The sequence below is a fragment of the Neophocaena asiaeorientalis genome, unplaced genomic scaffold (assembly GCF_003031525.2).
Source record: "Neophocaena asiaeorientalis asiaeorientalis breed wild unplaced genomic scaffold, Neophocaena_asiaeorientalis_V1.1 scaffold648, whole genome shotgun sequence".
NCBI classification, from domain to species: domain Eukaryota; kingdom Metazoa; phylum Chordata; class Mammalia; order Artiodactyla; family Phocoenidae; genus Neophocaena; species Neophocaena asiaeorientalis.
In genome coordinates, this window is record NW_020172781.1 from 4,269,861 (window position 1) to 4,297,139 (window position 27,279).

Sequence of the window (27,279 nt, forward strand, 5' to 3'; positions counted from 1 at the left end):
CACGCACACGCACGCGCACACGCACGCGCACACGCACAACGGGCAAGATTGGGGTGAGGGCAGGGCCGGGGGCACACACGCGCACGCACACGCACGCGCACGCACACGCACGCGCACGCGCGCGCACACGCACGCGCACGCGGGAGGGACTGCTGCTGGCACGCACACGCACGCGCAAGCGGGAGGGACTGCTGCTGGCACGCACACGCACACGCACGCGCACGCGCACGCGGGAGGGACTGCTGCTGGCACGCGCACGCACACGCACACGCACACGCACGCACGCGCACGCGGGAGGGACTGCTGCTGGCACGCACACGCACGCACACGCACACGCACGCACGCACACGCACACGCACACGCACGCACGCGCACGCGGGAGGGACTGCTGCTGGCACGCATTATTATTAATGTGCACACCCACCTCCCATCCTGCCAACCCCAGTGTGCAGATGTCCCAGCTCAAGAACCTGCTGTGGCTCCCTATTGTCCAGCCAAGCTATTCAACCTCATCCCAGAGCCTCTCTGCTCCTCTCACCCCATTGGATGCTCACTGCCCCATTCCCACCAGCCAGGGCAAGCCACTGACAGAGAGCTGAGTCCCAGAGCTGCAGCCCTGCAGTACTCCCCTCTACTCCATGGCAGGGGTCCTGGCTCAGCCTCTAACCTGCTGAGTGGCTGTGTGCCAGTCGCTTCCCTCTCAGGCCTCACAGCACAGGGCCTAGAGCAGGATTTCTCAGCTTGGGCACTAGTGCCATTTGGGTCTGGATGTTCTGGGGCGTGGGGCTGCTCTGTGTCATTGTAGGATGTTTAGCTGCATCCCTGGCCTCGACCCACTAGATGCCAATAGTACCCCCCACCGATTGTGACAACCCCAAATGTCTCCAGACATTGCCAAATTGTCCCCTGGGTGGGGCACCCATCGACCTGATTGAGAACCAAATCTGGGGTTCTCTAGAGTCAGGAGCACCTGGGTCCAAGGCCAGGCTCTGCCACTTCCCAGCATGTCACCTCAGGCATCTCACCGCTCTGTGCCTCAGTTTCCTCATCTGTAAAATGGGGATAACAATAGTGCCCTGTGGTGTGGTGTTCTGACAACTCAATGAGGTGATCCACTTAAAGCTGTTAATAAAGATCCTGGGATGGGTAATAAGTGCTCAATAATCGGTACGAGTTATTATTCCTCTATTAAAAATACAGCAAAAAATTACTAAAATCACAATTATGTCAGAGTCCTGAGGCGGTAGAAGAGGCCTGGGTTTAAAATCTGGCTTTGCCTATTGAACTCTGTGGCCTGGGGGGACCCCCACCTGGATCTGTTGCCCAGTTCCCCTGTGTGTAAGCCAGAGATAGTGGGAGTAGCAATAAGAAGGACCGAATAGGATAATTGTTACTAGATTTAACTGATCAGTAAGGTTGATTAATTGCTGTTTTAATTATGTAAAGAAGATACTCATGACAACTCAGATTTTTAAGGCTGACCTGGGTTCAGTCTGGATTCAGTGGGCTGTGTGGCCTCAGGGAACATCCTTCTTTTCTCTGAGCCTCTGTTTGCTCATCTGTCAACCAGGAATGGTAAGGGTAGGAAATAAACAAGATGATGTGAGGAAAGGGTCCGGCATACAGCAGGTGCTCAGTAAATATTTTACCCTTCCCTCCTTCCTGCTCTCTGGGAAGGTGCTATTTGATGGGCTGACCAAGCTCCCAGGGTCCCTCCAATGTGTGTGGCCCAGCAGCAGTGCTCCCCGCCCCCCAGAGCACCCCCTGACCCTCCCTCCTCCCACGCAGATCTTTCAGCACATCATCCGTCGGGAGGTGACAGACGAGGACACCAGGCATCTGTCCCGCAAGTTCAAGGACTGGGCCTATGGGCCAGTGTATTCCTCACTCTATGACCTCTCCTCCCTGGACACGTGTGGGGAAGAGGCCTCTGTGCTGGAGATCCTGGTGTACAACAGCAAGATCGAGGTAGGCATCAGGGCAGGAGATGGGGCCCAGTGAAGGAGGGGCCCAAAGTGGTGGGTCTGTGAGTTGGATTCAGAAGAAGAGGCCAACTAAGTGCCCAGAACAGCATCTGGCACGGGGGGAAATGAGAGGTTGTAAGGGTCAGCCTTCAGGGGCAAGCAGGACTGGTTCAGAATCCTGGCTCTGTAACTTACGTGCTGTCTGACTCAGGACAAACTACCCAACCTCTCTGGGTTGCAGCTTCCTCTTTTGTACCATGTGGATAAAGATTCAGCATTTCTCATCGGGTTGCTGAGAGGACCAAATGAACAGCCTGGCGCAGGGTGAACATTATGTGTCAGCTATTATCATTAGCATTTGTTATATGAAGTTTTCAAAAGCTCTTTTTTTTTAACTTAGGAGTATTTTATGAACATCGTTCTGCACCATTAAATATTCTTCTGCAATATCATTGCTGTGTGGAAATGTACCACATTCTAATGAACCATTCCTCTATTCTTGGTCATTTGGGTTTGTTTCTGCACTTAACTATCAGGAATAACACTGCAGTGGCATCTTTGTGACTACATAATTGCACAAATCCTTGATGATAAAGAAACTCAAGTCGTTAAAGGGACAGGGTGCTGTACAAATGGGGCAGAAAGTGCTGGGTCCTGGGTGCAGAAGGTCTCCCTTCTAGCCCTGGCTCTGTGAGCTTGGACAGATGCCTTTCCCCTACCAGAGCTCACTTCCCTCATCTTTGAAATTAGTGACCAACTTGATTTAGATTGGGGATGGTGGGAAGTTTGGCATCTCTGCTGCAAACTCTGATTGATTGGTAGTGTCTGCCCAGGGAACTGTATAGAGAACTATTGTGTGGGACTCAATTATTGATGTCTGTCCTGGGTTCAGAGTTGGAAAATTGTGGTGAGTCAAGTATTTATTATCCTTGGGCTAAATTTCCAAGTCCCATTTCCTGAATCAGAATTTCTGAGGTTGAAACCCAGGGCTTTATATTTTTAACAAGCTCCATAGGTGATTTTGCTGCCAGTGGCTTGGCACCATCCACAGATTGGAGTTTGGGGACCACAAGAATAGATATTCTTTAGGGCTCTTTCTAGCTCTGGGTTCTATGAGTCTAGAACAGGCTGGAAAGGTAAGTTGGGGCAGAACCTCGAATGCTGAGCCCAGAAGTTTGGGTGTCGTTGAAGAATAAATTAGGAGGAAAAAGTGCTCCCAGGGCAGAGGGTGGGGGAAGGCGTACTGGAGTCAGCCTGTCTAGCCCCCTGACCACCCCGCCTTCCACAGAATCGCCACGAGATGCTGGCCGTGGAACCCATCAATGAACTACTTCGGGACAAGTGGCGAAAGTTTGGGGCCGTTTCCTTCTACATCAACGTGGCCTCCTATTTGTGCGCCATGGTCATCTTTACCCTCACCGCCTACTACCAGCCACTGGAGGGCACTGTGAGTGACCGCGAACCAGGCAGAAGCTGGGGCACAGTGGGTTCCCCCGTGGGAGGGACTGGAGAAGGCTTTGGGATGGATAGGGGGAATTCCCTGGCGGTCCAGTGGTTAAGACTCCGTGCTGTCACTGCTGAGGGCCTGGGTTCAGTAAATCCCTGGTCGGGGGAACTAAGATCCCACAAGCTGTGTGGTGCAGCCCAAAAAAAAACAAACAAAACAAAGCCAAACAAAAAAAAAGAAGAAATTTCCATTTCCTATTTTTGACTAGCTATTAATCTCAAATGACTGGCACAATAATTGGGTTCCTATTAAATTTACGTAGCTAGAATAAAATAGATCTCTTCAAGTATCATATAAATTCCAAGCTTAAGAATACTAAGGATAATGCTGTTTCCAAAAAAAGTCCTTTTGTCTTACAATATAAAATTATATTTAGACATAAATAGCCCCTTCTATAAGCTTACCTTAAATAATGTAAATCCGAGATTTCTTTCATACACAACCAACAAAACTCACAACCACAGACAGCACATGTCATGTGATTACAGCTCCCATCATTCATCTTTATTATATAAGCAGCACACCGTGGACATGGTTTTATATCATCAACCTCTCTCACACGTCCCCTCCCTTCCTCCAGATCAAAGACTTGTTCATGAAGAAATGCCCTGGAGTGAATTCTCTCTTCATCGATGGCTCCTTCCAACTACTCTAGTGAGTAGAGGTCCCTGGGGTGGCAGCTTCGGGGTGAGGAAGGTGGGGTTGGGAGGGACATCATCCAGGTTTGGTGGTGGGATAGGGGCTGACTCTGTTAGGAGTGAATTCACCCAGCCTGATGAGGACAAGGCCAGTGTCAAGCAAAAGGGTCTTCTGGTTAAAGCAAGATTCTGGTTGCTAAAGAGTCATCACCATATACACCGTGGATAGAAATAATTTAACCTCTTATGCTTGTGATTAATTGCTAAAGTCTGCCAGGAGTGCCCATGTTAAGAATCTTGAGGCTGTGTCTGTGTTTAGTGGGAAAGAGCGCTGGGATTGATTAATGATGTCTGCCCAGGGCACAGGATGTGTTGTTACGTGTGTGTTACTGCTTTTCCCTTTTCCTTAGAGTTAGAGAACAATGAGAATTCACTTAGCCACAAAATCGCCACTGAACACCACTGAATCTTTCTCTACCAGTTCCAAAGGACATCACTTTTGGTTCTGGTAGGGCCTCAGGGCCATTACACACACGTATCAGTTGCCAATTAATTGAGCGTTCTGGTTAACAGGATGCTGGGGAACCCAGTGAATCCACATGGTTTCTCTTCTGGGTGTCATTGGACTGACCTACTACCTAGAGGGCTTGAGGGCATGCCTCCCCCTCCAGGGGCCTCATTCTCCCCTCTCCCCTCTGGTCCCTCTTGTGATCTCTGCTGCCCTGTAGCTTCATCTACTCTGTGCTGGTGATTGTCTCGGCGGCCCTCTACCTGGCGGGGATTGAGGCCTACCTGGCCGTCATGGTCTTTGCCTTGGTCCTGGGCTGGATGAACGCCCTTTACTTCACCCGTGGGCTGAAGCTGACGGGGACCTATAGCATCATGATCCAGAAGGTATGGGATCGGGGGGTTCCCTCTGGACTTGTGTGTCCTTGGAGGAAGCCACACACACCACATATGTACAGACAGTGCTGGCAGCCTTGAGGCTGTGGGGTGCTGTGGGGGCAGTGGGCAGGGTCTGGACATCGGAGAGGGACAGGGTGGAGCTGGAGAGAAGATTCGGGATGAGGTGTTGGGAAAGCGAGAAACCACGTGTCTCATCTTTGCCTCTTTGCCTCCATATTCCCGCCGGGGTCTTTAGATCCTCTTCAAAGATCTTTTCCGCTTCCTGCTGGTCTACTTGCTCTTCATGATTGGCTACGCTTCAGGTGAGCTCCGGGTGCCCAGGTGGGCCTGGCGGGGGTGGTACTGGGACTGGAGCGACCACCACAATGTGTGGAGGAAAATAACCAGCGTTTGTAGAGTTCTCATTGTGTGCCTGGCACTGGGCTAAGTCCTTTCCCATTCCTGCCTCATTTAATCCTCCCAACAAGTCTGTAAGGGAAGTGCCTTTCTTATCACCTTTTACAGATAAGGGAACCGAGGCTTAGAAAGGTTAAATAATGTGCCCAAGTTCAAAAGCTAGAGAATGATAAAACTGGTGTCTTAGCTATTGTTGCAAAAGAAGCCACCCAAAACTTAGTGGCTTAAAACAACCACCACTGACGATTACATTCAAGTCTGTGGCCCAGCTGGGTGGTTGTGCCGACCTGGGCCACGTTTGGCTAATCTTGATGGGCTCCTGTGTCTGTGCTCAGCTGGCGGGTTGGCTGCCGGCTGACTGGTGTAGCTAGGAGGTGGCCTCAGTTGGGGGTGACTTCGCTGTCTTCCCTGGGGTCACTCATCTCCAGCCGGCTAGCTTGGACTTGGTCACATGGTGGTCTGAGGGTTCCCAGAATGTGAGCGGAAGTGTTTAAGGTCACTGCCTGGCACAGCATCACTTCTGCTTCACCCTATTGACCAAAGCAAGTCTTAAAGCCAACCTTGATTCAAGGAGTGAGAAATAGACTCTACCCTCTTGGTGGAGGAGCTACAAAGCCACATTGAAGGGGTGTGGTTACAGGGGAGGGTGCATTTTAATCATTCATCTACCAGCCCAGGTCTTTCTTTTTTTTTAATATAAATTTATTTATTTTATTTTTGGCTGCGTTGGGTCTTCGTTGCTGCATGTGGGCTTTCTCTAGTTGCAGCGAGTGGGGGCCGCCCTTCGCTGCAGTGCGTGGGCTTCTCATTGCGGTGGCCTCTCGTTGCAGAGCATGGGCTCTAGGTGTGCAGGCTTCAGTAGTTGTGGGTCACGGGCTCTAGAGCGCAGGCTCAGTAGTTGTGGCGCGTGGGCTTAGTTGCTCCGCGGCATGTGGGATCCTCCCGGACCAGGGCTCGAACCTGTGTCCCCTGCATTGGTAGGCAGATTCTTAACCACTGCGCCACCAGGGAAGCCCCAGCCCAGGTCTTTCTTAAGGCTCAGCACTGGCTTCCTCTAATAGGCTTTCTCCTTGATGACCTGATGCTGTGGGACTTCAGTGGCACAGACCAGGGGGGAAGGACCAGGGATGGGGAAACTAATCAAGCTGTTGGGCTGGTTCCCATGGGGTGGGTGATCTGCCATCCAATGCCCAGTATCCAAAAGGGAGTGGCCAACTCAGGCTTCACCAGGCCACATTCACATCTGAGGAGGTTGGTCTAGGAACCAGCACTGGCAGCAGGAAATCTGATGATGGTGATATTTTAACCCAGATGGTGCCAAGGCTCAGTGTGGATTATTTTGGAGAAGGAGAACTGTGGCCTTAGCTTAGCTGGGGAGAGAGGGACAGGGTCCAACTGCCCCTACCAGGAGTAGGACTGGAAAGAACTAGACAGTTTGTCAGGGGTTCTCCAGTTGTTTGAAAGTCATATCAAGAGTCCAGCCATACCACAGTCCTAAATATAGAAACTGAGGCAGAAACCTAGGGGTTAAAGTAGCAACTTAGTGGTCAGCTTGGTCCCAGGGCTTCTCCTGCTAGGGAACACTAGATCTTCATTCTGAGGCTAACATATCCCAAACATGGTACATGTGCTGCTGTTTCCCACTATTGTGCCCATGACAGACATTGCTAATGGATCACAGAATCCTTCTCAACACATATTTCAGCAGTCGCCACAGAATTAAATAGCATTAGTATATGAGTTGGAACCTGCTTACTGTAATCCCAGGTTGAAGGCATGGTGACAGTCTATGCCCCACTGACTGAAGGGGCTCAGCCCCCTCACGCTCCCTGCTGTGAATGGTGTAGGAGCAGATGCACATGTTGGTGCTCAACTGTGTTGAGAAGGACTCTGAAGCTTCTTCTGGGCTTAGTGGGAAGGGATGAGCACCACGATCAGTTTGAGATGTCTGGAGGACGTGAGGGTCTTAGTGAGAACAGCTTCTTCTACCCTTCCTCTCTGGGCTGCTGTGAGCTGGGAAACAGGAGCACGCGAGAGAGTCTGCCCCCAGAATGCTGGCATTCCAGGCTCCCAAGATGTCTAAGAACAATAGGCACGATGAGGTTCTTCTTAGCCTTGGCACTGCTGACATTTGGGATCAGATAATTCTCTGTGGTGGGAACTGTCCAGTGCATGGTGGGATGTTGAGCAGCATTGCTGGTCTTTTTTTAAAAAAATTTTTTGGCCATGCTGCATGGCATGCAGGATCTTAGTTCCCTGACCAGGGATCGAACCCACGCCCCCTGCAGTGGACGTGCGGAGTCTTAACCACTGGACCACCAGGGAAGTCCCAGCATCCCTAATCTTTACCCACTAGGTGCCAGTAGTGCTCCCTCCTCCAGTTGTGACAACCAAAAATGTCTCTAGACCTACCAGAGGTGCCCTGGGGGAAAAATTACTCCTGGTTGAGAACCACTGGACTAGGTCCTGGGAACCTCTTCCTTGTTAACAAGAGTTTGTGGACAGAGCAAAGGCTCTGCATGCAGGAGGGCCCAGATGTGACTGCTCGCTTAGTAACCTTGGGCCAGCGCTGTCCGCTAACCGGGCCTCAGCGTTCCCCTCCATCAAATGGGAAGGGTCCTCCCCACTCCTCAGCCGGCGTCCTCACCCTCGGTGAACATCACCGCCGTCCCTCCCACAGCCCTGGTCTCCCTCCTGAACCCGTGTGCCAACGTGAAGATGTGCAGCGAGGACCACACCAACTGCACAGTGCCCACGTACCCCTCGTGCCGTGACAGTGAGACCTTCAGCACCTTCCTCCTGGACCTCTTCAAGCTGACCATCGGCATGGGCGACCTGGAGATGCTGAGCAGCACCAAGTACCCCGCGGTCTTCATCACCCTGCTCGTCACGTACATCATCCTCACGTTTGTGCTGCTTCTCAACATGCTCATCGCCCTCATGGGGGAGACGGTGGGCCAGGTGTCCAAGGAGAGCAAGCACATCTGGAAGCTGCAGGTGAGGCCCCAGGACTCCCGTCCCCACCCTGCCGGCCACTCTTCTCCTTCTAAGATGGGCCCACCTGACCCGCCTCACCCCCTCGGCCTTGTGCTCTGGGCGAGCCGCACCATCTCATTCTGCCTCCACTGCCCTGTCTGTAAAATGGGCACCGAAGACTGCTGTCTGTTTCCCAGAGCCGCCTAACACACTTCCAGGTGGCTTCTTGCCTGACCACCAGCAGTGGGCTCAGATTCCCTTGTGGTCCAGTTTGTGGTATACAGTCAGCTTCACCCGGCTCCACTGAGCGAGCTCTGTCGGCACAGGCAATGCTCAAAGAGCATCACATTTCACATTTCAGTGAGGGTTCTGCAGTGAGCACGGCGGGGGGGGGGGGGGGGGCAGCTTCCGTGCCCCACCCTGGCCCAAGAGACAAGGCTGGCATGCGTACAGGCTACCCCAGAGCCGGGAAGCGCCAGCATTCTCATCAGAGGGGCTTCTGCCAGCCCAGGGGTAGCTTCCAGGTTCCCCACCTGCCCCCCGCCAAGCAGATGTGGTTGGATGTAGATGCAGGCCTCATGGGTGCTGGGGAGCTGCTGCCTTTGCTTCCCACAGGTTGCTGTGCAGTCCTAGACAGCAGAGGCCCTGGGGGTGGGGGTCACAGCCCGCTGGGTGCATGCAGTTCAATAACTGGGGTTCCCAATAAATTCACTGTCGCTGTAAGGCCCGGGAATGCAGCATCCACATTTACCATCACTTGGTGCATTTCCAGGAAAGGGTGCAGTGAGAAAAAACTCCAAGTTCCTCCTCGCAGGTCTGGGTCTCAGGGAACCATCTGGACTTGCTCTTAACCTTTATCCATACCGCTTACTTCCCTGGGCCTCAGTTTCCCCACTGGGTATAACTCATAAGATGCCACCGGCAGCCTATGGACTGGATTTGACCAGCTCAGTTTATTTTTTTCCTGCATCACCATATTTTTTTTTTAATTAATGCAAAACTTTTAAATTAAGAGATTTCATAGAAAAATTCAGATTTCTGGCCTTTCTTGAAAGGTTGGAAGGCTGGCAAGGTGAGCTCACATTCCTGCCTGGCGGCGCTCAGATAGATGAGAGGTGGCTGCCCCCCTTACGCGGGGTGGGGGACCTGCACCCCCTGGTCTGCCCCAGTCCCCACCCCTCCCTGGGGATGCCCAGCACCGAGGGGACACAGGGTGTCCTGGGGCACAGGCTGCTGATCCTTCTTCATTCATTTTCTTCTGCCAGGCCCCTGTGGGTATTTGAGATTTTAATCCAGAGGCAGTGGGAGCTGGGAAGCCTAGTTCTTTGTCCAGACCGGCCCACTGAATCATTCCTGCCTTGAGAGCAGTGAGGCGAGGCTGGGGGCGGCTCACCCATGCCTGCCCGCCCTCCCTCCCTCCCCGCAGTGGGCCACCACCATCCTGGACATCGAGCGCTCCTTCCCTGTGTTCCTGAGGAAGGCCTTCCGCTCCGGCGAGATGGTGACCGTGGGCAAGAGCTCAGACGGCACTCCAGACCGCAGGTGGTGCTTCAGGTGAGGCCGGGTGAGTGGGCAGGACAGGACCATCGGGCCTCCTTACATTTTCTACCCATTGCCACTTCCCGAGCCACTGAGGCCCCCATGGGCCCAACCAGAACTCAGTTCCACCGGCTGATCTTGGGCCAGTTGGTTTAGTTCTCAGCCTTGGTTTCTTCATCTGTGAAATGGGGACAATGATAGCATCACTCCCTTGGCCATCTGTGTGGCTTAGATGGGTTGGCACGTGAGATGTGCACGGCCAGCACCTGACGCACGTTGGGACAGACACCGCCCGATGGCAACAGGTGTTACTGCTCTGTCCTTTGGTGGAGGAAGCGGACTCAGGTGGGTTCTTATCACAGGGCACCGCCCTCTGTCGGCGAACCAGTGGGGTGGGTTTCAGGTCTCCGTCTGAAAGGGGGAATCTGAGCTATTAGCAGCTTCCAGGGCTTGGGACGTTACCCAGATGCACAGGGAATGCCAGCTTCTTAGGGGAACCCCTGGGTGAGTCTCTTCTTTTAAGAGGACTCAGTCTTTGTAATGTGGTTGCCAGCACAGAGCGAAAGCATCACGTTTGGAGTCAGGCAAAGTCAGTTTCTGCTATGGTAGCCCCCACCCCACAGGCCAGCTAGTCAGTCCCGTTCAATGTGAATTTGAAGTTCAAGCCCCGACTGTGATTTATCAGATTTGTAACCTTGGATGAATAGTTCAAGCCTCAGTTTCCTCATCTGTAAAATGGCAACAGAGAATGTATCTTCCTTGCTGGGTCCTGACCCATAGGAAAAAATGCTCAAAAAATGGAAACTGAATGAAAATAACTTAAAAATAATTTTAGAAAGGAAAAATGATCTTGAGCCCATTTGGGCCCAAAAGGAGTGTGTCTCAATAATAAGAGTGAGAATATCAAGAAGGAGGGTGTCCATCTACAGGTGAATGGATATATAGCTGTACAAATAAGGTCTTTCCACACAATGGAATGTTATTCAGCCATGAAAAGGAATGCAGTACTGATCCAGGCTACATTGTGGATAAAACTTGAAAACAGGATGCTAAGTGAAAGCAGCCAGACACAAAGGCCACATCACACGCTGAATGATTCTACTTACATGAAATGTCCGGAATAGTTAAATTCATAGAGAGAGAAAGTAGAACAGAGGTTACCAGGGGCTGGTGGGAAGGGGAATGGGGAGTTATTGCTTAATGGGGACAGAATTTCTGTTTGGGGTGATGAAAGTGTTTTGGAAATAGATAGGGGTGATGGTTGTGCAATCTTAGGAATGTATTTAATGCCATTGAATTGTACACTCAAAAGTGGTTGAGGGGGAGTTCCCTGGTGGTCCAGTGGATAAGACTCTGTGCTTTTACTGCCAGGACAGACACCTGGCAGGGAAACTAAAATTCTGCAAGCTGCGTGGTGCAGCCCCCCCCCAAAAAAAGTGGTTGAAATGGCAAATTTTATGTTATATATATTTTATCAGAATAAAAAAAAGTAGGAGGGGAGGCTGGAACAGGGATGCTGCCTGGGGGTTGGGAAGGGGTGCTATCTCTGGGGAGCTCCCCTTGACCCTCCCTCTGCTGTGGCCCCACCAGGGTGGATGAGGTAAACTGGTCTCACTGGAACCAGAACTTGGGCATCATTAACGAGGACCCGGGCAAGAACGAGAACTACCAGTATTACGGCTTCTCGCACACCGTGGGCCGCCTCCGGAGGGGTGAGTAGAGGGCGGAGTGGAGGGGTGGGGGACATTCAGGGGTGCAGAGGGGGAGCCCTGGTCCTGCTCCTCACTGATTTGTTTTGAGCAGTCCTATCCCTTTTCTGGGACTCAGTGTTCTCATCTGTAGAGTGGAAGGGTCTGATGGGCTGGCCACTGAGCTTCCTCCGCTGCTTGTGAAGGCCTGGGGCCCCTCCGTTCCACTCAGCTGAGTGCATGACATGCAGTGGAGAGGTCATGGGCACTCAGGCGTCCTGACCCAGGCTTGAATTCTTATTCTTTCATTTACTCCTGTGTGTTCCTGGGCGGACTCTGTGACCTCTCTGAGTCCCACTTTCCACCTCTATAAAAAGGGATAATATACCTCCCCCTTTAGAGCACTGTGGAGTGCCAGGTACACAGAAGGTGCTCAATATATGCATGTGCACTCCCCCTCCGCCACGCTCACTACAGATCGCTGGTCCTCGGTGGTGCCCCGCGTGGTGGAGCTGAACAAGAACTCGAACCCGGACGAGGTGGTGGTGCCTCTGGACAACGTGGGGAACCCCAGCTGTGACGGCCACCAGCAGAGTTATCCCCCCAGGTGGAGGACTGACGACGCCCCCCTCTAGGGGCTGCAGGCAGGAGTAGGGTCCCCTCCACCGCCCATTTCTAGTCTACCCGCATTTCAGCGGCGCCTCCTGGGGTGTCCCCCGCACCCTTGTTCGACCCCCAGAGGTGAGGGCCAGGTGGAGATGCCAGGGAGGCCCCAGGACCCTCTGGTCCCCAGGCTCCTGCCTCCAGCCCCACCTCCCCACCCGGGCACGAGGCTCCTGGCCGCCTGTCTCACTCCCATGGAGTCACATAAGCAACACCAGTCTCTCCGCCCACCAGGGCTCAGACCCTGGCCTCTCCATTTATTTATTTGCTCTGTTCTCAGGAAAGTGGCACAACCTCCACCCCCAACTGGAGCCTGGCAGAGGCCTCAGGCCCCGTCCCAGGTGCACTGCCGCCGGCTAAGCCCCCGGCCCCGCCCCACGCTGTGGCCGCACAGGCCACCCTGGGCTGAAGTGGGGTGGCTTTGCTGAAGGGCCGGGCACTCGGGGTGGGGCTGCGCCTTCTGTGTGTTCTGTAGGGGATTGTTGGTGCTCAATAAATGTTCACTGATGGTGGAGACGGTGGGGAAGACGGTAATAGGCACGGGGATGACAGCACAGAGATGGATGAGCTATGAGATGCCTGTGCTGGGGGGATGGGGCGGTGGGGTTGAGAACAGACCGAGGGTTAGTAGTAACGACCGAGGTGACGTTTAGGGTGATGGTTGGTGGGGGCTGGATGGGGGGTGGTGGCCTGAGAGATGGAGGTGAGAGTGGAGTGTGATGGGAAGGTAGAGACAAAGGGAGTGAGGAGGGGAGGAGTGCTGGCGGAGGGATAGTGATGCTGGGGGGAGATAGTAAATCTGTCGAAATGCTGGGAGCGCGTAATGACACTGGTGGGGGAGAGTAATGCTGGTGGGGAGATTGTAAAGCTCATCGTGGGATAGTGATGCTGGTGGGGGGACAGTGATGTGCTGGTGGGTAGGAAGGCTGCTGGGAGAGGGCAGAGCAGAGGCGGAGCTGACAGGCACAGAGATGGGTGAGCCATCCGGTGTCAGCAGTGGGGTGATGTCGAGGATGAGAGCGGCCTTAGTAAGGACAGCGGTGGTGACTGGAGCCGTGAGAGTGCTTGTGGATGGGACCGCGTGCCATCGGGGCTGTGAATGTGAGCTGGAGTTGAAGGCCGACCTGCTTCCCTTCTGAGGGCAGCCCTTCTTCCCAGGGTCCCACCCCGCTGCTGATCAAGCCCCCAGGGCAGCTCCAAGCCTCTGGGCATGAGGAGAGGCCCCCCAAATACCCCATCCCGCTGCTCCACCTTGAAGTGGAGGACTCTGCAGCCAGCTGGTTTCCCTCCGACCTCCCAGGTTCCTGGTCCCGGCTTGGACTAGGCCTTACTTCCTCTGTGAAGCTTCAGTTGAGAAGAGCCTGGGTCTCTGAGGACCTGGCCAAGGGCAGCTGCAGTGGGAGATGCACAGGGCGTGGGGTCTGAGACCCGAGTTCACACCCTCTGCCCAAACTGTGGCCATGGGTCCCTTTACTCTGGGCCTCCACGTCCCCGTCGGTCAGAAGGATGGCGTATAGTCTGTTCAGCTATATGAGAATGAAGGGGAGACTCATCGTGTTACCGCTGAGGGTGGCTGAGGGGCCCCAACCTTCCCACAGACGCGTTCTTTCCATCCCCCTCTATGTTGCTGATGGGCTTCCAGGGGCTGATGGGCTTCCATCCTCGTGATCCAGGGATGACCCAGCTTCTCCCAGGGCTACTTGCTTCCTCATTCCACCATGCTCAGTGGAGGTCCCACGAGCCATTCTGATTGGACGGACTCGGGTCACATGTCATGCCTGAGACAATCGTGTGCTGGGGGCTGGGACGCCCTCCCTGGCTGGGCCAAGCCTTCTGGGTAACCGTGGGTAGGGCCTAAACTCTGATTCTCAGTGTCCTCAACTGTAAAATGGGGCACAGCTTTTGTGAAGGTCAGATGATTCCCTGGGCCTTTCAAAGAAGAGAGGATTGTGGTTGTGGTGTTCCAACAGTTATGTGTTTGGGGCAGCAAGTCAGAAAACTTACACTGGCTTGAAGAAAAGAATATTTATTGTCTCGGCAGGAAGTCCCAAGTTAGGGAGGGCAGGAAGTCTCTGTGATTCATTAAGGGTTCTGCCAGCTCATTCAGCCCTTCAAACGTTTATCAGGCACTGTGCTAGGCACTACCCACCAGATGTGCTGGCTTTTTCCTCACACAGGCCTCCATCAAAGAAACAAGATGGCGCCACTGTTTCAGGAATCACATCCAGATTTGGCAGCATCCAGAGGAAGAAGGAGAAATAGTTCTTCCTGTGTCTCTTTTTATGAGGGAGGAAACCTTTCCCTGAAGTCCCCCAGCCAACCTCCCCTCTTGTATTATTGGCCAGAATTGTGTCATGTGTCCCATGCTTCAGCCAATCAACAGGCTGGAAGCAGCAGTTGTCTCAAAGCAGCAGAAGACAATATGGAAAAAGGTAGTTTCCCCAGCCAGGTCTCGGTTCTGTGGGAAAGGAGGATGGGGAAACCAATGTTGCCTAGGCAGCCAGTAACATCTGCGACAAGCCTTCTCCCAGATGCCCACCCTCTACCCGATCTGGGCAACATTGTCATGGAAAACGGCTATGACTTATTCTGGGGCTATAAAGAGGTCATTTCTCTAGGGGGTTTTGTGATGGGCTGGCCCACAAAATCAAAACACCCTCTCAACTCAAAGAGACTCCATAAATTAGTGAGGTGAATGTTTAATTCATTCATTTAAAAAAAAATAACGAAAGAATTGTAGGCTATGAATTTTCCTCTGAGAACATTTGCAGCTAAATACATAGTAACTTTTTCAACTGTGATTTTCTAAATATTTGGTGGTTTGCGTGTTGATATTCTATAACTCAAAAGCTGTTTAGGGGGAACTTCAAATATTTTCAGGCCATTGAGATTTTGTTTGTTCCTGTAAGATCTGAAAGATGACCTTTCCCAATGTCCTTCAAAATATAGGGCATGTACTGGTGGTATGTCAAAATATTTTCAGGGGACACATTAGACATAGAATCACTTAGAAGAAAACGTCCCTGCTGATTAGGACATGGTCTCAGTTTGATGTTTCTGGGCTTTTGATGACCTTCCTGACACTCACTAATCTCTCTTTAATGGAGAAAAACCTGAGAATCAGAATCTCTGAAAGGTAGAGCTAGAACCAGGGGTGATGTTAACTTCTCCCGGACTACAGGGACTGAGCGCGGGGAGGGGAAGTTCCCGAGGAAAGTTGGAGTGTTGATACCTGTGCTAGACTGCTTCAGTGGCCCTGACTCTTCCCTTTAGCCATTCCTTTGCAGTACAACTTTGTCTTTCGACTGTGGGCAAAGCATAAGTTTGCATCCCTGGGCTTAACCATGTGACTTGTTTTAACCAGTGGGATGTTAGCAGACGTGCCGGCGCCAGCACCCGGGAGGAGGGTGAGAGAACGTGGAATAGAGCTATGTCATCCCAGGCAAGCCTCGCAGAGATCAGAGGGACCCCACAGATGCGGGACCAAAAACATTTTTTTTGTATGTCATTGAGTTTTGTGATTTTTTTCAAGTGCAGGCATCAATTTTGTGGCAATAGCTAATGAATACGGACAATAGAAGAAAGAGTAACTAGAATCTGGTGAGGCCAAAAAGAAACAAAAAACAAAACCCAAAAAACTGAATGTCCACTGCACTCCGTGTTATAAATGGGGAAACGGAGGCACAGAGAGGGGAAGACACTTGCCCAGGGCAGCTGGCTGGTAAGTGGTGGAGGTGGGATTTGAACCCAGGCATTCTGCCCTCAGACCCCATCCTGGAGAGAAAACACTCTGACCCCTGAGGGGTGAGAGGTGGTGAGGCCAGATCGCTTCTGCAGTGGGGTAAGACCCTGGCTGTTGCCTGCCACTTCCACTGAACCCTGGAGACTGTCAGTTTGAACATACGCTTAACTTTATTCCAACAAGGATTTCTTATTATGTGCGTGTATGTGTATTTAATAATGTTAAAGCACTTGTATGTCATGTGTGACAGCAGGGTTTTTTCCATCTCAACTTTCAAGCGCTACTGGGAAATAATTAGTGCTACCAGAGTCAAAAACAATGGGACCCCATCAGAAAAGACAGTCTCAGAAACTCTTGGATCTTAATTGAACAATTACCTCTTATGCCTGTGAATAGTTCATTATTACATGCACTGTTATTATTGGCTGTTATTATTGTTTTAGATGAATGCTGGGGATTTTTGTTTTTTAATCAAAAGTCATTTTCAACCATACTGTTCATCTCCTCCCGGCGTTCGCACGCTTCTGACATTTCCAAATGTAATAATGTAGTTGGCAGTCAGTCTCCACACCTTGCCCGGATAACGGTGTATTCTGATCACTCTGGTTGCTTGGACGGGGTGGTTAAATACTCCAGGCCTCTGTTTATACTGTTATTAATTTTTGACTCCCTGGCAAAAGCATTTGCATGAGAATAGAGCATGTCCCGTCTTTTATTTTTTAGGAATCTGAAGTCATGGGGGACCATGGGGAGATCCTTGTTCATCCCAAGCTTTTGAGACAGAAACAAAAGGAGGTGGTGGTGATGGAACCAGAGGACAGGGTAGAAGGGGCATTGGGCAGTGGAGACCCCAGCCCGAGGGATGGAGGGCGGGAGGCTGGGTCAGGGGAGGCCAGGCTGGGAGTCTTGTGTTTTTGGAGGGAAGCACAAAAAGGAGAGAACAAATGAACACACATGAGGCACCTGCCATGTGTTAGGCGCTGTGCTCAGTGCTTGGCGTTCATATTTCAGGAACCATGTGTGGGACCTCATGGACTGGTGTGGATGCCTCTCCAAAAGTCATGACTCTCTTCCTTATTCACAGCACCTCATTTTGTTCAGAGTTCTCCACTCTGCTCTACAGTCATGGGCTTTCGCCGGGCCAACCACTGTGACTCTATCTCCCTTACTAGGTATTGGTATAGGAATAGCCATGTGAACCAGTTCTGGACCGTGAGACAGAAGGGAAAGTCTGCCGAAGGAGGAAGAATTCTGGGGGAAAAAAGAGAAATATAAAAAACACTGTCTTCTCTTTTGCTGGGCACTGTCAGGTCTGGATGTGATGCCCAGAACTGCAGCAGCCATTTTGTGACCATGAAAGGGCTCGGTGGAACAGACAGGTGAAAAGGACATGGGTCCTTGATGACACCATTGTGCTATTTAATTAACGAACCCTGGAGCTACCCTACCATAGAGTTTCTTATGATTGTTTGAGATAATCAGTTTTTTTTCCTCATTTATACCAATGAGTCAGGTTTTCCTATTACCCTGCCAAAATCATGAAGATACAAGAACAAATTTTTCTGCCTATTTTGCAGATGAAGAAAGTGAGACCCAGTGAAGTAAAGGCATTTGCTGAAGCACACACAGGCTGGATGTGGTGGACTCAGGATTTGAATCCTCTGGCTTAGAAGGAGACCCCTGCTGGGGGGTGGCAGGATTTTTTTTCTTTTTTTTTTTAGCGATTTGGCCTTTCCACAGCACGGGGACATTCTGTTTTTCTATAGCAACAGGCTGTGATGGCTTCTAACAGGTGAAGATGGAACAGGTTGGGTGGAGATGGGACTCAAACCCAGATCCCCATATCCCAGCTCAGAGTCTTCTCAGCGTCATCAGAGACTCCCCCCTCAGTTTGGGATGTACCCACTGGATCCCACAGATCTGCCTTTGGCCACTACAGGGTGGGGCGGCTGGTCGTGGAGATTGGCCACCAGGGGCTGCTGTAGTCACACCCGGGAGTCTCCTCGGAGGAGGCCTTAGGGAAACTTGGAACCTGGGGACGTGGTCGGGAGCCCCTAGAGTGAGCTCCCCATTAAGTGAGGCTGACGTTACAAGACTGAGGAAACCCTGCCACTGCCACTCCCACAAGGAGAAAAAGGAGTCTATATCTGCCTCTGGAAAGTCTAGGACCTAGTTGCTGTGTGCTCTCAGGCAAGTTGCCTCACTTCTCTGAACCTTTTTTCATTTTCAAAATGGAGGATCATCCCCAGTTCTCAAGTGAGGGCTCCTTTCTCTCCCTGGTGGTCTTTCCCTTCTTTGGGGCCTAGCTCTACACAGTGGACAAAGGCCAATTAGGACGTGAGGCCCAACGACTCAGGTCAGGGTTGGATTCCAGTTCTGGCTCTGCAGCAAACTCATTAGGAGTCTTTGTGTTGCAATTGGGGAAACTGAGGCCCAGTGAGGAGAAAGGACTTAGTTTCCCCAATTGCAACACAAGAGTAAGGACTCAGCATTTCCTTAAGTCCCATTTGTTCCTTGGGATGCTAACACAGGAACAAAAACTTAGGTGATCGGAAAAAGTTAGGGAAATGCTGGGTTAAAGCTGGAAGGGTATCTTGCCTGCAGGACTTTTCAGAGCCTTTAATATGCTAATGTGATTTGTGCATCTCCAAGGTGGTGGGGGGGAGGGGGACATAGGCATCTATTTCTCAAACTCTTTTAACCTAGAAACCCACTTTCCAAGGTGAAAATCAGCCAGACTAGGTGAAGACAGAAATAATACATCTACAGAATAGGATCTGTACTGCCTAGTGGATCTGACTACCTGTCTCCTCTGTTCAACACCACATGGTACGTGCATTGTAATTAGTTTCACTTTACATTTGAGACATAAGTGGCTCAAAGAGGGGCAGTCACTTGCCAAAGGCCACATGCTGGTGGGCGGTAGCCTCAGGACTGGAACCTTTGGACCCCACTGCTCTGGGGGTGGGTCCCACTCACAGGACTAATTTGCCCTGTCATCCTGATCACACATCAGCTGATGCCATCCCAGTCCTTCAAATGCCTCCACTCCCTTTGACAGAGGCTCAGAGAACTGGAACCAAGGCTCAGAGAGGCCATACAAGTCACCCAGGGTCACACATGGAGTCTATGAGGACACTGAGGCCAGTTTTTCCTGACTCCTCCCCTCCTCCTGCCACTCTTTAGTGAGCTGGTGATGGTGATGCTTTAAACAAAAAACCTTTTGTCCACCGGGTTTGCCCGCCCCCCTGGCTGGGCCCCCTTCCAATGGCCAGCGAAGGGGGCCCTGTGGCGGTCGTGTGGGCCCTTTAAGAGCACCCGGGACGCGCAGGCGCAATACAGCGCAGGGGGAAACCCAGGCGCACGTGGAGTCTCAGATGCAGTTCAGAGCTGAGCGGTGCGGGTTCGAATTCGCTGCTTGGAGGCAAGGCAGGGCTCGAAATGGGAGCGGGATCTAAAGGCTGGGCTGAGTCAGGAAAACACGGAGCCACCCTGAAAAGGTGAGTGTTCCCCACGTGGATTCCCTCCACTCAAATGTTTGTCGAAGCCCTCCCTCCAGTCTGATGCCTCTGGAAGATGGGGTGATGTTCTAATTGCTGTTATGACCTGAAGTGGTAGTAATAGATGTGGTTCTGGGCCAGCCACACGTGGTTACCGTATTGGACAGCTCAGCTCTAACTGGGGGTGAACCCAAGACAGCTACACGGAGAAGAGGCTCCTAGCGTCCTTTTGAAGAGACAGGCTTGCACCTCGGGTGGGGGGAGGGGGCTGGATCGGCTGGCAGTGGCTCCCCTCTCCCTCGTTCACCCAACATGAAGTCCCAGCGGCGCGGGGTGTGGCAACTGAGGCCGGACCTGCGTTCCGGAGCCAAGCAGGCCATATTTGGGGGTCGGTGGTAGTTTTAGTCACTGCATAGCATAGCAGTTAAGAGCTTAGACTCTGAATCAGAGGGCTGGTGTTCTACCCGAGCTGCTTCTCTGCTCTCCATCCTCAGCTGTGTGACTTTAGGCAAAGTGATTGCTCTTCTTTGGGCCCATATCACGTGCACCTGAACAGTTGTGAGGACTAAGTACCATTTAGTGCTGAGCCTGGTAGCCAATCTGCCTACAGCAACTGGGCTGTCTGTAATTGTAGTAATGATAACATCGTTATCACCTGCGCTGCTCCTCCAATGTGGTATAAAGGGCAGGAGTGCCTCACGCCAGAATGACGAGGCTGGAGGACCCTTTGAGATCAGCTAGCTCAGCTCCCAGGGAGAAGAAACCTGTCCAAGGCACCCAGGGAGCCAGTGCTAGGACACAGCTAGAACCCCAGCTGGGTCCTGGGGCCATGCCCCGACTGGCTGTGCTCTGTGCCTGCACCTGCCCTGCTTGCAGACCCACCCTGCAGAGGGTAAGATTCTTCCCAGGATAGGGGGAGGGACCTGACCTGGAGGGTGGCTCCCATCTCTGTCCTCTCTCCTGATGCCCCAGTGTGGGTGGGCCTGGTGGTGGGCCCAGGATGTGGGGGCCTGGGCTACCTAGAATTGGTGCTGGTAGCGCCTTAGAACAGCTGAGCCACAGGCTGCCAAGCAGCCGTAAACCTGGCTGTAGACCCTGCTGCTCTGTCCCTCTCCCAAGTACCCGCACTGTGCTGTGGCCTCCTTGAATCCCATCTCTGGTTCTGGCGCTGCCCCCTTTGGGGATGGACCTGTTCCGGGTCACTCAAAGTACTGTCGGTAGGATTTGCACCCAGGCTAGCTCACTCCAGGGGCTGGGTTGCCCTGGGTGCTGCGATGCCCCCAGGCGTACTAGTGATGGATGAGGGTGGAGCGTCGAGGCAGCCTGGCCCAGGGTGTGGGGCTTGATGCTGGAACCTGGCTCCCTCTTACCATCCTTGTGGCCGTTTCTCAGATTCTCTGCGTCCTCATCTGTAAAGTGGGGATGCTTTTATTACATACCCGAGAAGGCTGTCATGAGACTCAAGTACGTGTGGTCAGAAAAGCACTGTGTCAGCTGCCGTTTACATCCTATTTGTGATAACTCCCAGGGGCCTTTCACGCAGTGCTGACTTCCCTAGCTTGTCACCCAGCAGGACCCCTGCTCCTGCTCTCCAGGGCCTGGGTGGTGTGTTTGGTTCATTGACCCAGCTCAGAAGGGCTCGGGTCCCGCCCTGGACACAGCCTCTTCCTCTCAGAGTCTCCGTGTGCTGCCAGGCTCAGGGTTCTGGCCTTAGGGAGGTGGGTGTCTGCACTGCAAGGTCACATCCAGGGTGTCCCCTCTGTCCCTCTTCTGCCCTGAACCTACCATGCCAGGCATCCAGACAGGGCTCCATGCATGAGAGGGGAGGCCTGAATCAGACTGGGGACTCCCCCTGTTCAGACACTGGGCCAACAAGCCAGGGGAGAAGGTGGGGACAGGACGTGAGGAAGAGTCTGTGCTTTGCTGCTTGAACTACAACTTTCCACAGACTTGCTGTGTGACCTCAGGCAGGTCGCTTCACATCTCTGAGCCGCTTCTTCCTCTAGAACACCCGCTACCTTGCAAGCAGTGGTGAGGCTCCAAAGAGCTGCCGTCTATAGGAAAATGGCCAGCACACAGTAAGTGCCTGATAAATGCTGAGCATCCTGGAGCAGGGATGGTCTCCTGGACATCCCCAGGCACCAGGGCACGGGGTGGGTGTGTACTGGGGCTGGCCAGGGAGATGGCCACTGCTCAGCCACTTTGGCCTGTCCCCAGCCACTCTGCCTCCAGGGAAGCAGGGATGGTGCCAGGCACAGAGGAAGAGCTGGGAAGGAATTTAGTGATGCAGGGGAACACCAGCCCCAGACCACCTCTGTACCCCTCAGGGAATGAGCCAGAGCGGCCCGGGCTCAATTCTGTCTCGGCTGCTCTAGGACCGATCACTGACCCAACTGAGTGGCTGACACGTAAACAGGGTAAATGACAGTGTCCACTTCGAAAGAGCTGGAGAAGTAAATGAAACATTGCATACGAAGTGGCCCAGCAGAGGAGGGGCCAGGAGGTTCCTGGCCTGCTTCCGAGGGCTCCAAGCCCAGTCAGCAGGGGAGGAGACAGCCCGTTTTACTCCTAAGGGGAGGAAGGAAGAACGAACAAAAACAAGAGCTGCAAAACATCCCACAGCTGAGACACCATCTGTGTTTTCCTTTTTTTTTTTTTTTCTTTCTCTTCGTTTTTAAAACAATATAGTGCAGACCGCACTTCTCACAGTAGAATATAATGGTCAATTTTAGTATAAAAAAAAAACATTCTCAGAGATTTGTAAATGCACTTAGTGCTTGAACAGGCCTTGGAGAGAGATACAGTACCGCTTCTGGAGTGCCAGAGGGGCCAGGACTTGGGGAAATCGGGCCTTGGAGACTTAATGGGGGGACCCCCTGCCTGCCTTATCCCCCGGAATGGTGTGGGGCAGGCCTTGGAGGGTGGCTTGCAGGAAAAGAGTTGGATTGGATCTCCCAATTAAAACCAGCAGGTTGCCCCCGGAACTGGCTCCTAGGAGAACCCCTGAAGGAGGCGGGGTCTGGTCCCTCTGACATTGTTAGCCCCTATGGCGCCTTTGTGCACATGGGTGAATGGTGCCCCTTCCTCAAGATTCAGAAAATTGCTGTAATAAATATACAAGTCTAGGATGCAAATGGTGTCTCCTCAGATGAGTTGCCTTGTGCAGTACACAGCCTGCACAACCGTGCCCAGAAGCCCTGTAAGATGTACTGAAGGGAAGGGAGAAGGTGGTAGTCCAGGGTTTGGAGAATGGAGATGGGAATCTGTGTTGGGAAGGAATGGTGGGGAGGGGAAGAGAGTCTAGAAGAGGAGGAGCAGGGGGACCTGTAGTCCCCGGAGCCTGTATTCGAGTGGTCTTCACCTGGAGAGGGCAGTGAGGGCGCTGTGGGCTCAATGACTTCCTCTAGGCCCCCTCTGCTCTTTTTCCAGGAGACTGGGGAGCTCGTGGAGGGAGGAGCTGTCTAAGACCCGGGGGCCGCTCTGATCCCACCCCTACTCTAGACCCTAACATTTCCTTCTGCATCCCACTGTGGTCTGACCCCCTCTCCCGGAGAGCCGGAAAGAACCACTTCTGTTTTAAGTGGTTTCTCTCTCCCTGCCTCTGCCAGCTTGGATGGAGGAAGGTGTGGATGTCGGCAGCTGCCCCCTGGCCCTCCGCGTGTCCTGGGGCAGCTGATGGTGGGGAGGGGCCTTGGCAAGTGAGGTCACCTTGCCACTCCATGTCAGCAGCAGCCGGCAGCAGCCGGCCTGGCTTCCCTGTGGGTATAAATGGGCACTCGGACACAGCGCGGGGCTGGCGCCCCCGCCCCGCGTGCTGCCCACCCTGTTCTGCGGCCTGCCTCCCCCCTGGGCGCCCTGTCCGTCTGTGCATCTGCCAGGCAGGCCTTATCTGTAGACGGGCAAGCGGATGTGGGCGTGCTGGTGGTCGAGCAGCCGGGGCACAGCCACCGTCTCGTAGCCCTTGCCCAGCATCTGCTCCTTGATGCACGGGGGCCGGATGTCGTTGATGAGATACTCCAGTGACTGCAGGCTGCTGCTCAGCACGGCCGTGTTGCACACGCTCTTGCTGGGCAGGCCTGAGAGGGTCTCCGCCGGGGGCCCCGCCAGCTCCCGGGCCGCCCCCGGCCCCAGCTCGGTCACGGCCACTGCCGCGGCTGCCGGATTGTAGCAGTCGCTGGTGGGGGTCACCAGCACGCTGTTCCAGGGGGCGGCGAAGTACTGGCCCACGGTGAAGCTGGTGGGCAGCCCCACGCCGCAGTTGACGGGCGACCCGCCGGCCCGCTCGTATACCCGCCCCCCACAGGCCTCGGGGGACTTGCTGGCCACCGTGCCGCCGCTGTAGGCCCGCAGCGGCTGGGGCGGGGGCGGGGGCGGCGGCGGCGGCCGCCTCGGCTGGCAACGCGATCCTTCCGCCCCGCGCCCAGACAGGAAGTCCCGGACGCCCGCCCCAGAGAGCGGCCGTGGCCCGCGGCGCGCAGGACACCTGAGGCAGGGAGTCGTCCCGGGGGCCGCGGCTGGGACGAGGCCCCTCGGCAGGAAGACGCACGTTTCACGCTCTGCGGAAGAGAAGTCGGCAGTCGTCCCCACGCTAGAAGAGAGCCATTAATCAAATTTTCTTTCTGGAAGAGCTCTAATGCCCAGTCCCGCAGCCGGGACGGAAAGGTGGCTAATTAATTAACTTGTTGGGCCGTGTCAAATCCAGGCCTCCGTCTGCGTACCCTGTGGGCTTGGTGGCCCCAGCCAACGTCAAGGCCGGCGTGCTTCCCTGGCCCAGCTCGGCGCCCTTCCGGCAGTCGGGTGGGCCGGCAGTGGCCGGGTAGGCCAGGCTGGGGAAGCTGGGCACCGGGCCGTGCTTGGCTGGGCTGGGGTGGGGAACGGCCACGGCCTGGCAGGCGGCGGGCGCAGCGCCTGGGGCCTGGCACTGCTGGTTGAGCTGGTAGAGGATGCTGTGGATGGAGGGCAGGTTGGAAGGCGGCAGGGGCAGGCCGCGGCCGGGCAAGGGGATGACGGAGGCCGCAGTGGCCGCGGCCGCGGGCAGGCCGGGTGGTGGGGCGGGCGCCTCGGGTGGCTTGGGGTAGGCCAGGGACCCCAGAGTGCTGGGCGCCGGGTAGGGCGCGATGCCCACCTGCACGGCGGCCGGCGACAGCTTGGTCCGCTTGCCCTCGGCGCTCTTGAGCACGCTTTTGGTGAGCCCGGGGGGCGCAGCCACGCCGGAGGAGGAGACGGCGGCCTTGACGACGGCGAGCAGGCCCTGGTAGCCGGCCGTATGCGGCGGGTAGGGGCTGTAGCGCTGGCCACTGGTGTCGTAGCCGTTGACGGTGCGGCTGAGGTGCTTGTGCTGGGGCACGCGGATGTTGCTGGGGAAGATCTTGATGGAGAGCGGGCTGTTGGCCACCTTCTCGGCGTAGGCGTCCAGCTCGGCCGGGCTCGGGTAGCGGGAGGAATGCATGGAGCTGGCCACCGTCTCGCCTGTGGGGACACGGGAGGGGAGGAAGCACAGGTGAGAGCCGACCCTGCGACCCGGCGAGGCCCGGAGGCCGCACCCCGCCACTGTCCCCGGAAGGACTCGCCAGCCACCCGTCCCTCGCTTTTTCCATCCAGTCACTTGCTCCTTCATTCATTTTTTCTAAATCGTTAAGCTTCGGATCAAAGTGTAAAGTACGTTAAAGGAAACTGCATACATCACAAGCCGGCTGCACTTTCACAAACAGAACACACTCGTGTGACACCCTAGGTCAAGGGAGAAGCCTGTGCCAGTCCCCAGAGGGCCCCCTGCGCCCCCTCCTAGTCGGTACCCACACCAAGGGAACGGCTCTCCTGGCTCCTGACGGCGCGGACTCGTGGTGCCTGGGCCTGGCACAGGTGAGCGGGGATCCTGCAGTGCACGCTCGTTTGCACTGTCGGGTCTCTGCCGCTTAAGGTTATGTTTCGAGGTTCGTCCGGGTGGCCATGGGCGTGGCAGTCTGTTCATTCTCATGGCCGTGTGATGTTTGAGTGTGACTACATCACAGTTTACTCATCCTTCCCACTGCTGATGGCATTTGGGTCATTTCTGGTTTGGAGCTGATACAAATAGTGTGACAGCCCCTGGGGCACGTATTCAGTGAGTCCTGCTGGGAATAGGCCCAGGAGCAGAACTGCTGGGACAAAGGAGAGACGAGAACGTTCAGCTTCAGGAGAGAATGCCCAACAACTTGCCGAAGAGACTGTGCCAGCTGCGCTCCCCGCACACCGCCCCCCACCCCAGCACGGGAGTTACGGGGGCTCTAAACCCTCCACTCCTCCTGCCTGGTACCGTCGTCCATTGTATTAGGTTGGCCAAAAAGTTCGTTCAGGTTTCCCGTGCCATCTTATGGAAAAACCGGAATGAACTTTTTGGCCAACCCCAATACCACCACTCTGGTGGGTGTTCATTCCGCCCCTTTACTTGTCCTCTCGGCGCCTCATCTGTAGAATGGGGTGATGATGGCCCATGGATGGCTCAGTGAGTTGCTACATGGCCTGGCGCGGGGCAAGTTGCCGCAGGTGGCTTTCATCCTGGTGCTCACCGACCCTCGTTCAACCAACAGGCAGCCGGGAAGGAGGGGTTTTGCCCCCGCTGGCTGCCCCTCCCCTCCCCAGGTCTGCCTGTCACCTGCAAGACCTGTGTGGTGGCCACTGCCTTTTTTGTGAGCTGTCAGCACGTCAGCTGAAGGGTGTACTTTGTTTATTTATTTATTTTTTTGGCCATGCCGCACAGTTTGTGACATCTTAGTTCCCTGACCAGGGATTGAACCCGGGCCCTCGGCGGTGAAAGCGTGGAGTCCTAACCACTGGACCACCGGGAAGCTCCCTGAAGGGTGTACTCTGTGTGACAGGCTGACTGTCCCCACCGTCAGTGGGCACAACTGGGCCCTGCTGTGGGGGAGGCGGGTTGCCGGTGGATAGAACCCCTTCTCCCATCCAAAGCCCCTCCCTGGTCCTAAGACATTCCTCAGTGCCGCCCAGGACCCCCTCTGGGGCGGGGAGTGGAGCAGGAGGTCTGCGTGAGGCAGATGGAGAGACCCTGGGCTTTGGAGCTGGCTGCCTAGGTGGAGTCCTTCTGGTTGCAGGGCTGTGTGGCCCTGGGCAAGTTGTTGGCCTGGTTGAGCCTCAGTTTTCCCACCTGTGGAATGGGGATAAGGACTGTGGCAGATCTGCAGGGCGGCCTCAAGGAATGTCTGTGCCAAGGGGCCGAGCAGGGGGTGAGACAAACAGTAGGTGATGGGAGATTGTGACCTGGCTGGGCCCTTGGGTGAGGAGGACCCTACAAGGTCTCATGGTGCACTGCCTTCCTCTCGGCCCTGTGGGCACCCCTGGGACCCAACAGTGACTCCTGCGGGGGTGTGGGGGGGTGTTCACCACTCTGAACCTCAGTTTCCTCATCTAAAATGGGGTTACACGCTGCCAACACTGCCTCCCAGGAGGGCTGTGAGGCTTTCATGAGTCGTGCAGTGGAGCGTTAGCAGAAGTGGGTCTAAGTGTGTTAAGACCCCTCCCACCTGCCTGGCACAGGGGTCTTCCTGGGAGAGGAAGGGGTAGGGCTTGTGCATGGCTGGGCCTGGCATTGTGGCTAGGACACAGTGCAGACCCCACCGCCTTCCTTAGGTCTTCCCACCACATCCCCTCCTTCCCGAGCCTCACCCGACTCCCTTGTGGACTTAGAGCCAGTCTGAGCAAAATGCATGCCGTGATGGGGGAGCCTCACCCCCAGGGCTTCAGAGGTAGCTTTCTGGAAGAAA

The 27,279-nt window shown here is 54.3% G+C and overlaps 2 protein-coding genes across 5 annotated transcripts in view; one reads left to right on the top strand and one right to left on the bottom strand.

Annotated features, from left to right (window-relative positions):
• Positions 1 to 27,279, top strand: part of TRPV4 (transient receptor potential cation channel subfamily V member 4) — a 75,793-nt gene that overhangs the window by 24,167 nt on the left and 24,347 nt on the right. For 2 of the 4 annotated variants that reach the window (XM_024741485.1, XM_024741486.1), the window contains exons 7-15: positions 1,789 to 1,968; positions 3,253 to 3,411; positions 4,052 to 4,125; positions 4,838 to 5,003; positions 5,251 to 5,317; positions 8,092 to 8,408; positions 9,814 to 9,941; positions 11,517 to 11,638; positions 12,092 to 12,221. In XM_024741485.1, coding sequence (XP_024597253.1) covers positions 1,789 to 1,968; positions 3,253 to 3,411; positions 4,052 to 4,125; positions 4,838 to 5,003; positions 5,251 to 5,317; positions 8,092 to 8,408; positions 9,814 to 9,941; positions 11,517 to 11,638; positions 12,092 to 12,221 — 1,343 coding nt within the window. Of the gene's footprint in view, positions 1 to 1,788; positions 1,969 to 3,252; positions 3,412 to 4,051; positions 4,126 to 4,837; positions 5,004 to 5,250; positions 5,318 to 8,091; positions 8,409 to 9,813; positions 9,942 to 11,516; positions 11,639 to 12,091; positions 12,792 to 27,279 lie in introns of those variants that run through there. The other 2 variants (XM_024741487.1, XM_024741488.1) reach the window with 2 other exon arrangements.
• The window catches only part of FAM222A (family with sequence similarity 222 member A), a 56,408-nt gene continuing 51,283 nt past the window's right edge, over positions 22,155 to 27,279 (bottom strand). Inside the window, exons 3-4 of the mRNA XM_024741490.1 lie at positions 24,208 to 24,988; positions 22,155 to 23,906 (exon numbers count right to left, since the gene is read on the bottom strand). Coding sequence (XP_024597258.1) covers positions 23,405 to 23,906; positions 24,208 to 24,988 — 1,283 coding nt within the window. The 3' untranslated portion in view covers positions 22,155 to 23,404. The remainder of the gene's footprint in view (positions 23,907 to 24,207; positions 24,989 to 27,279) is intronic.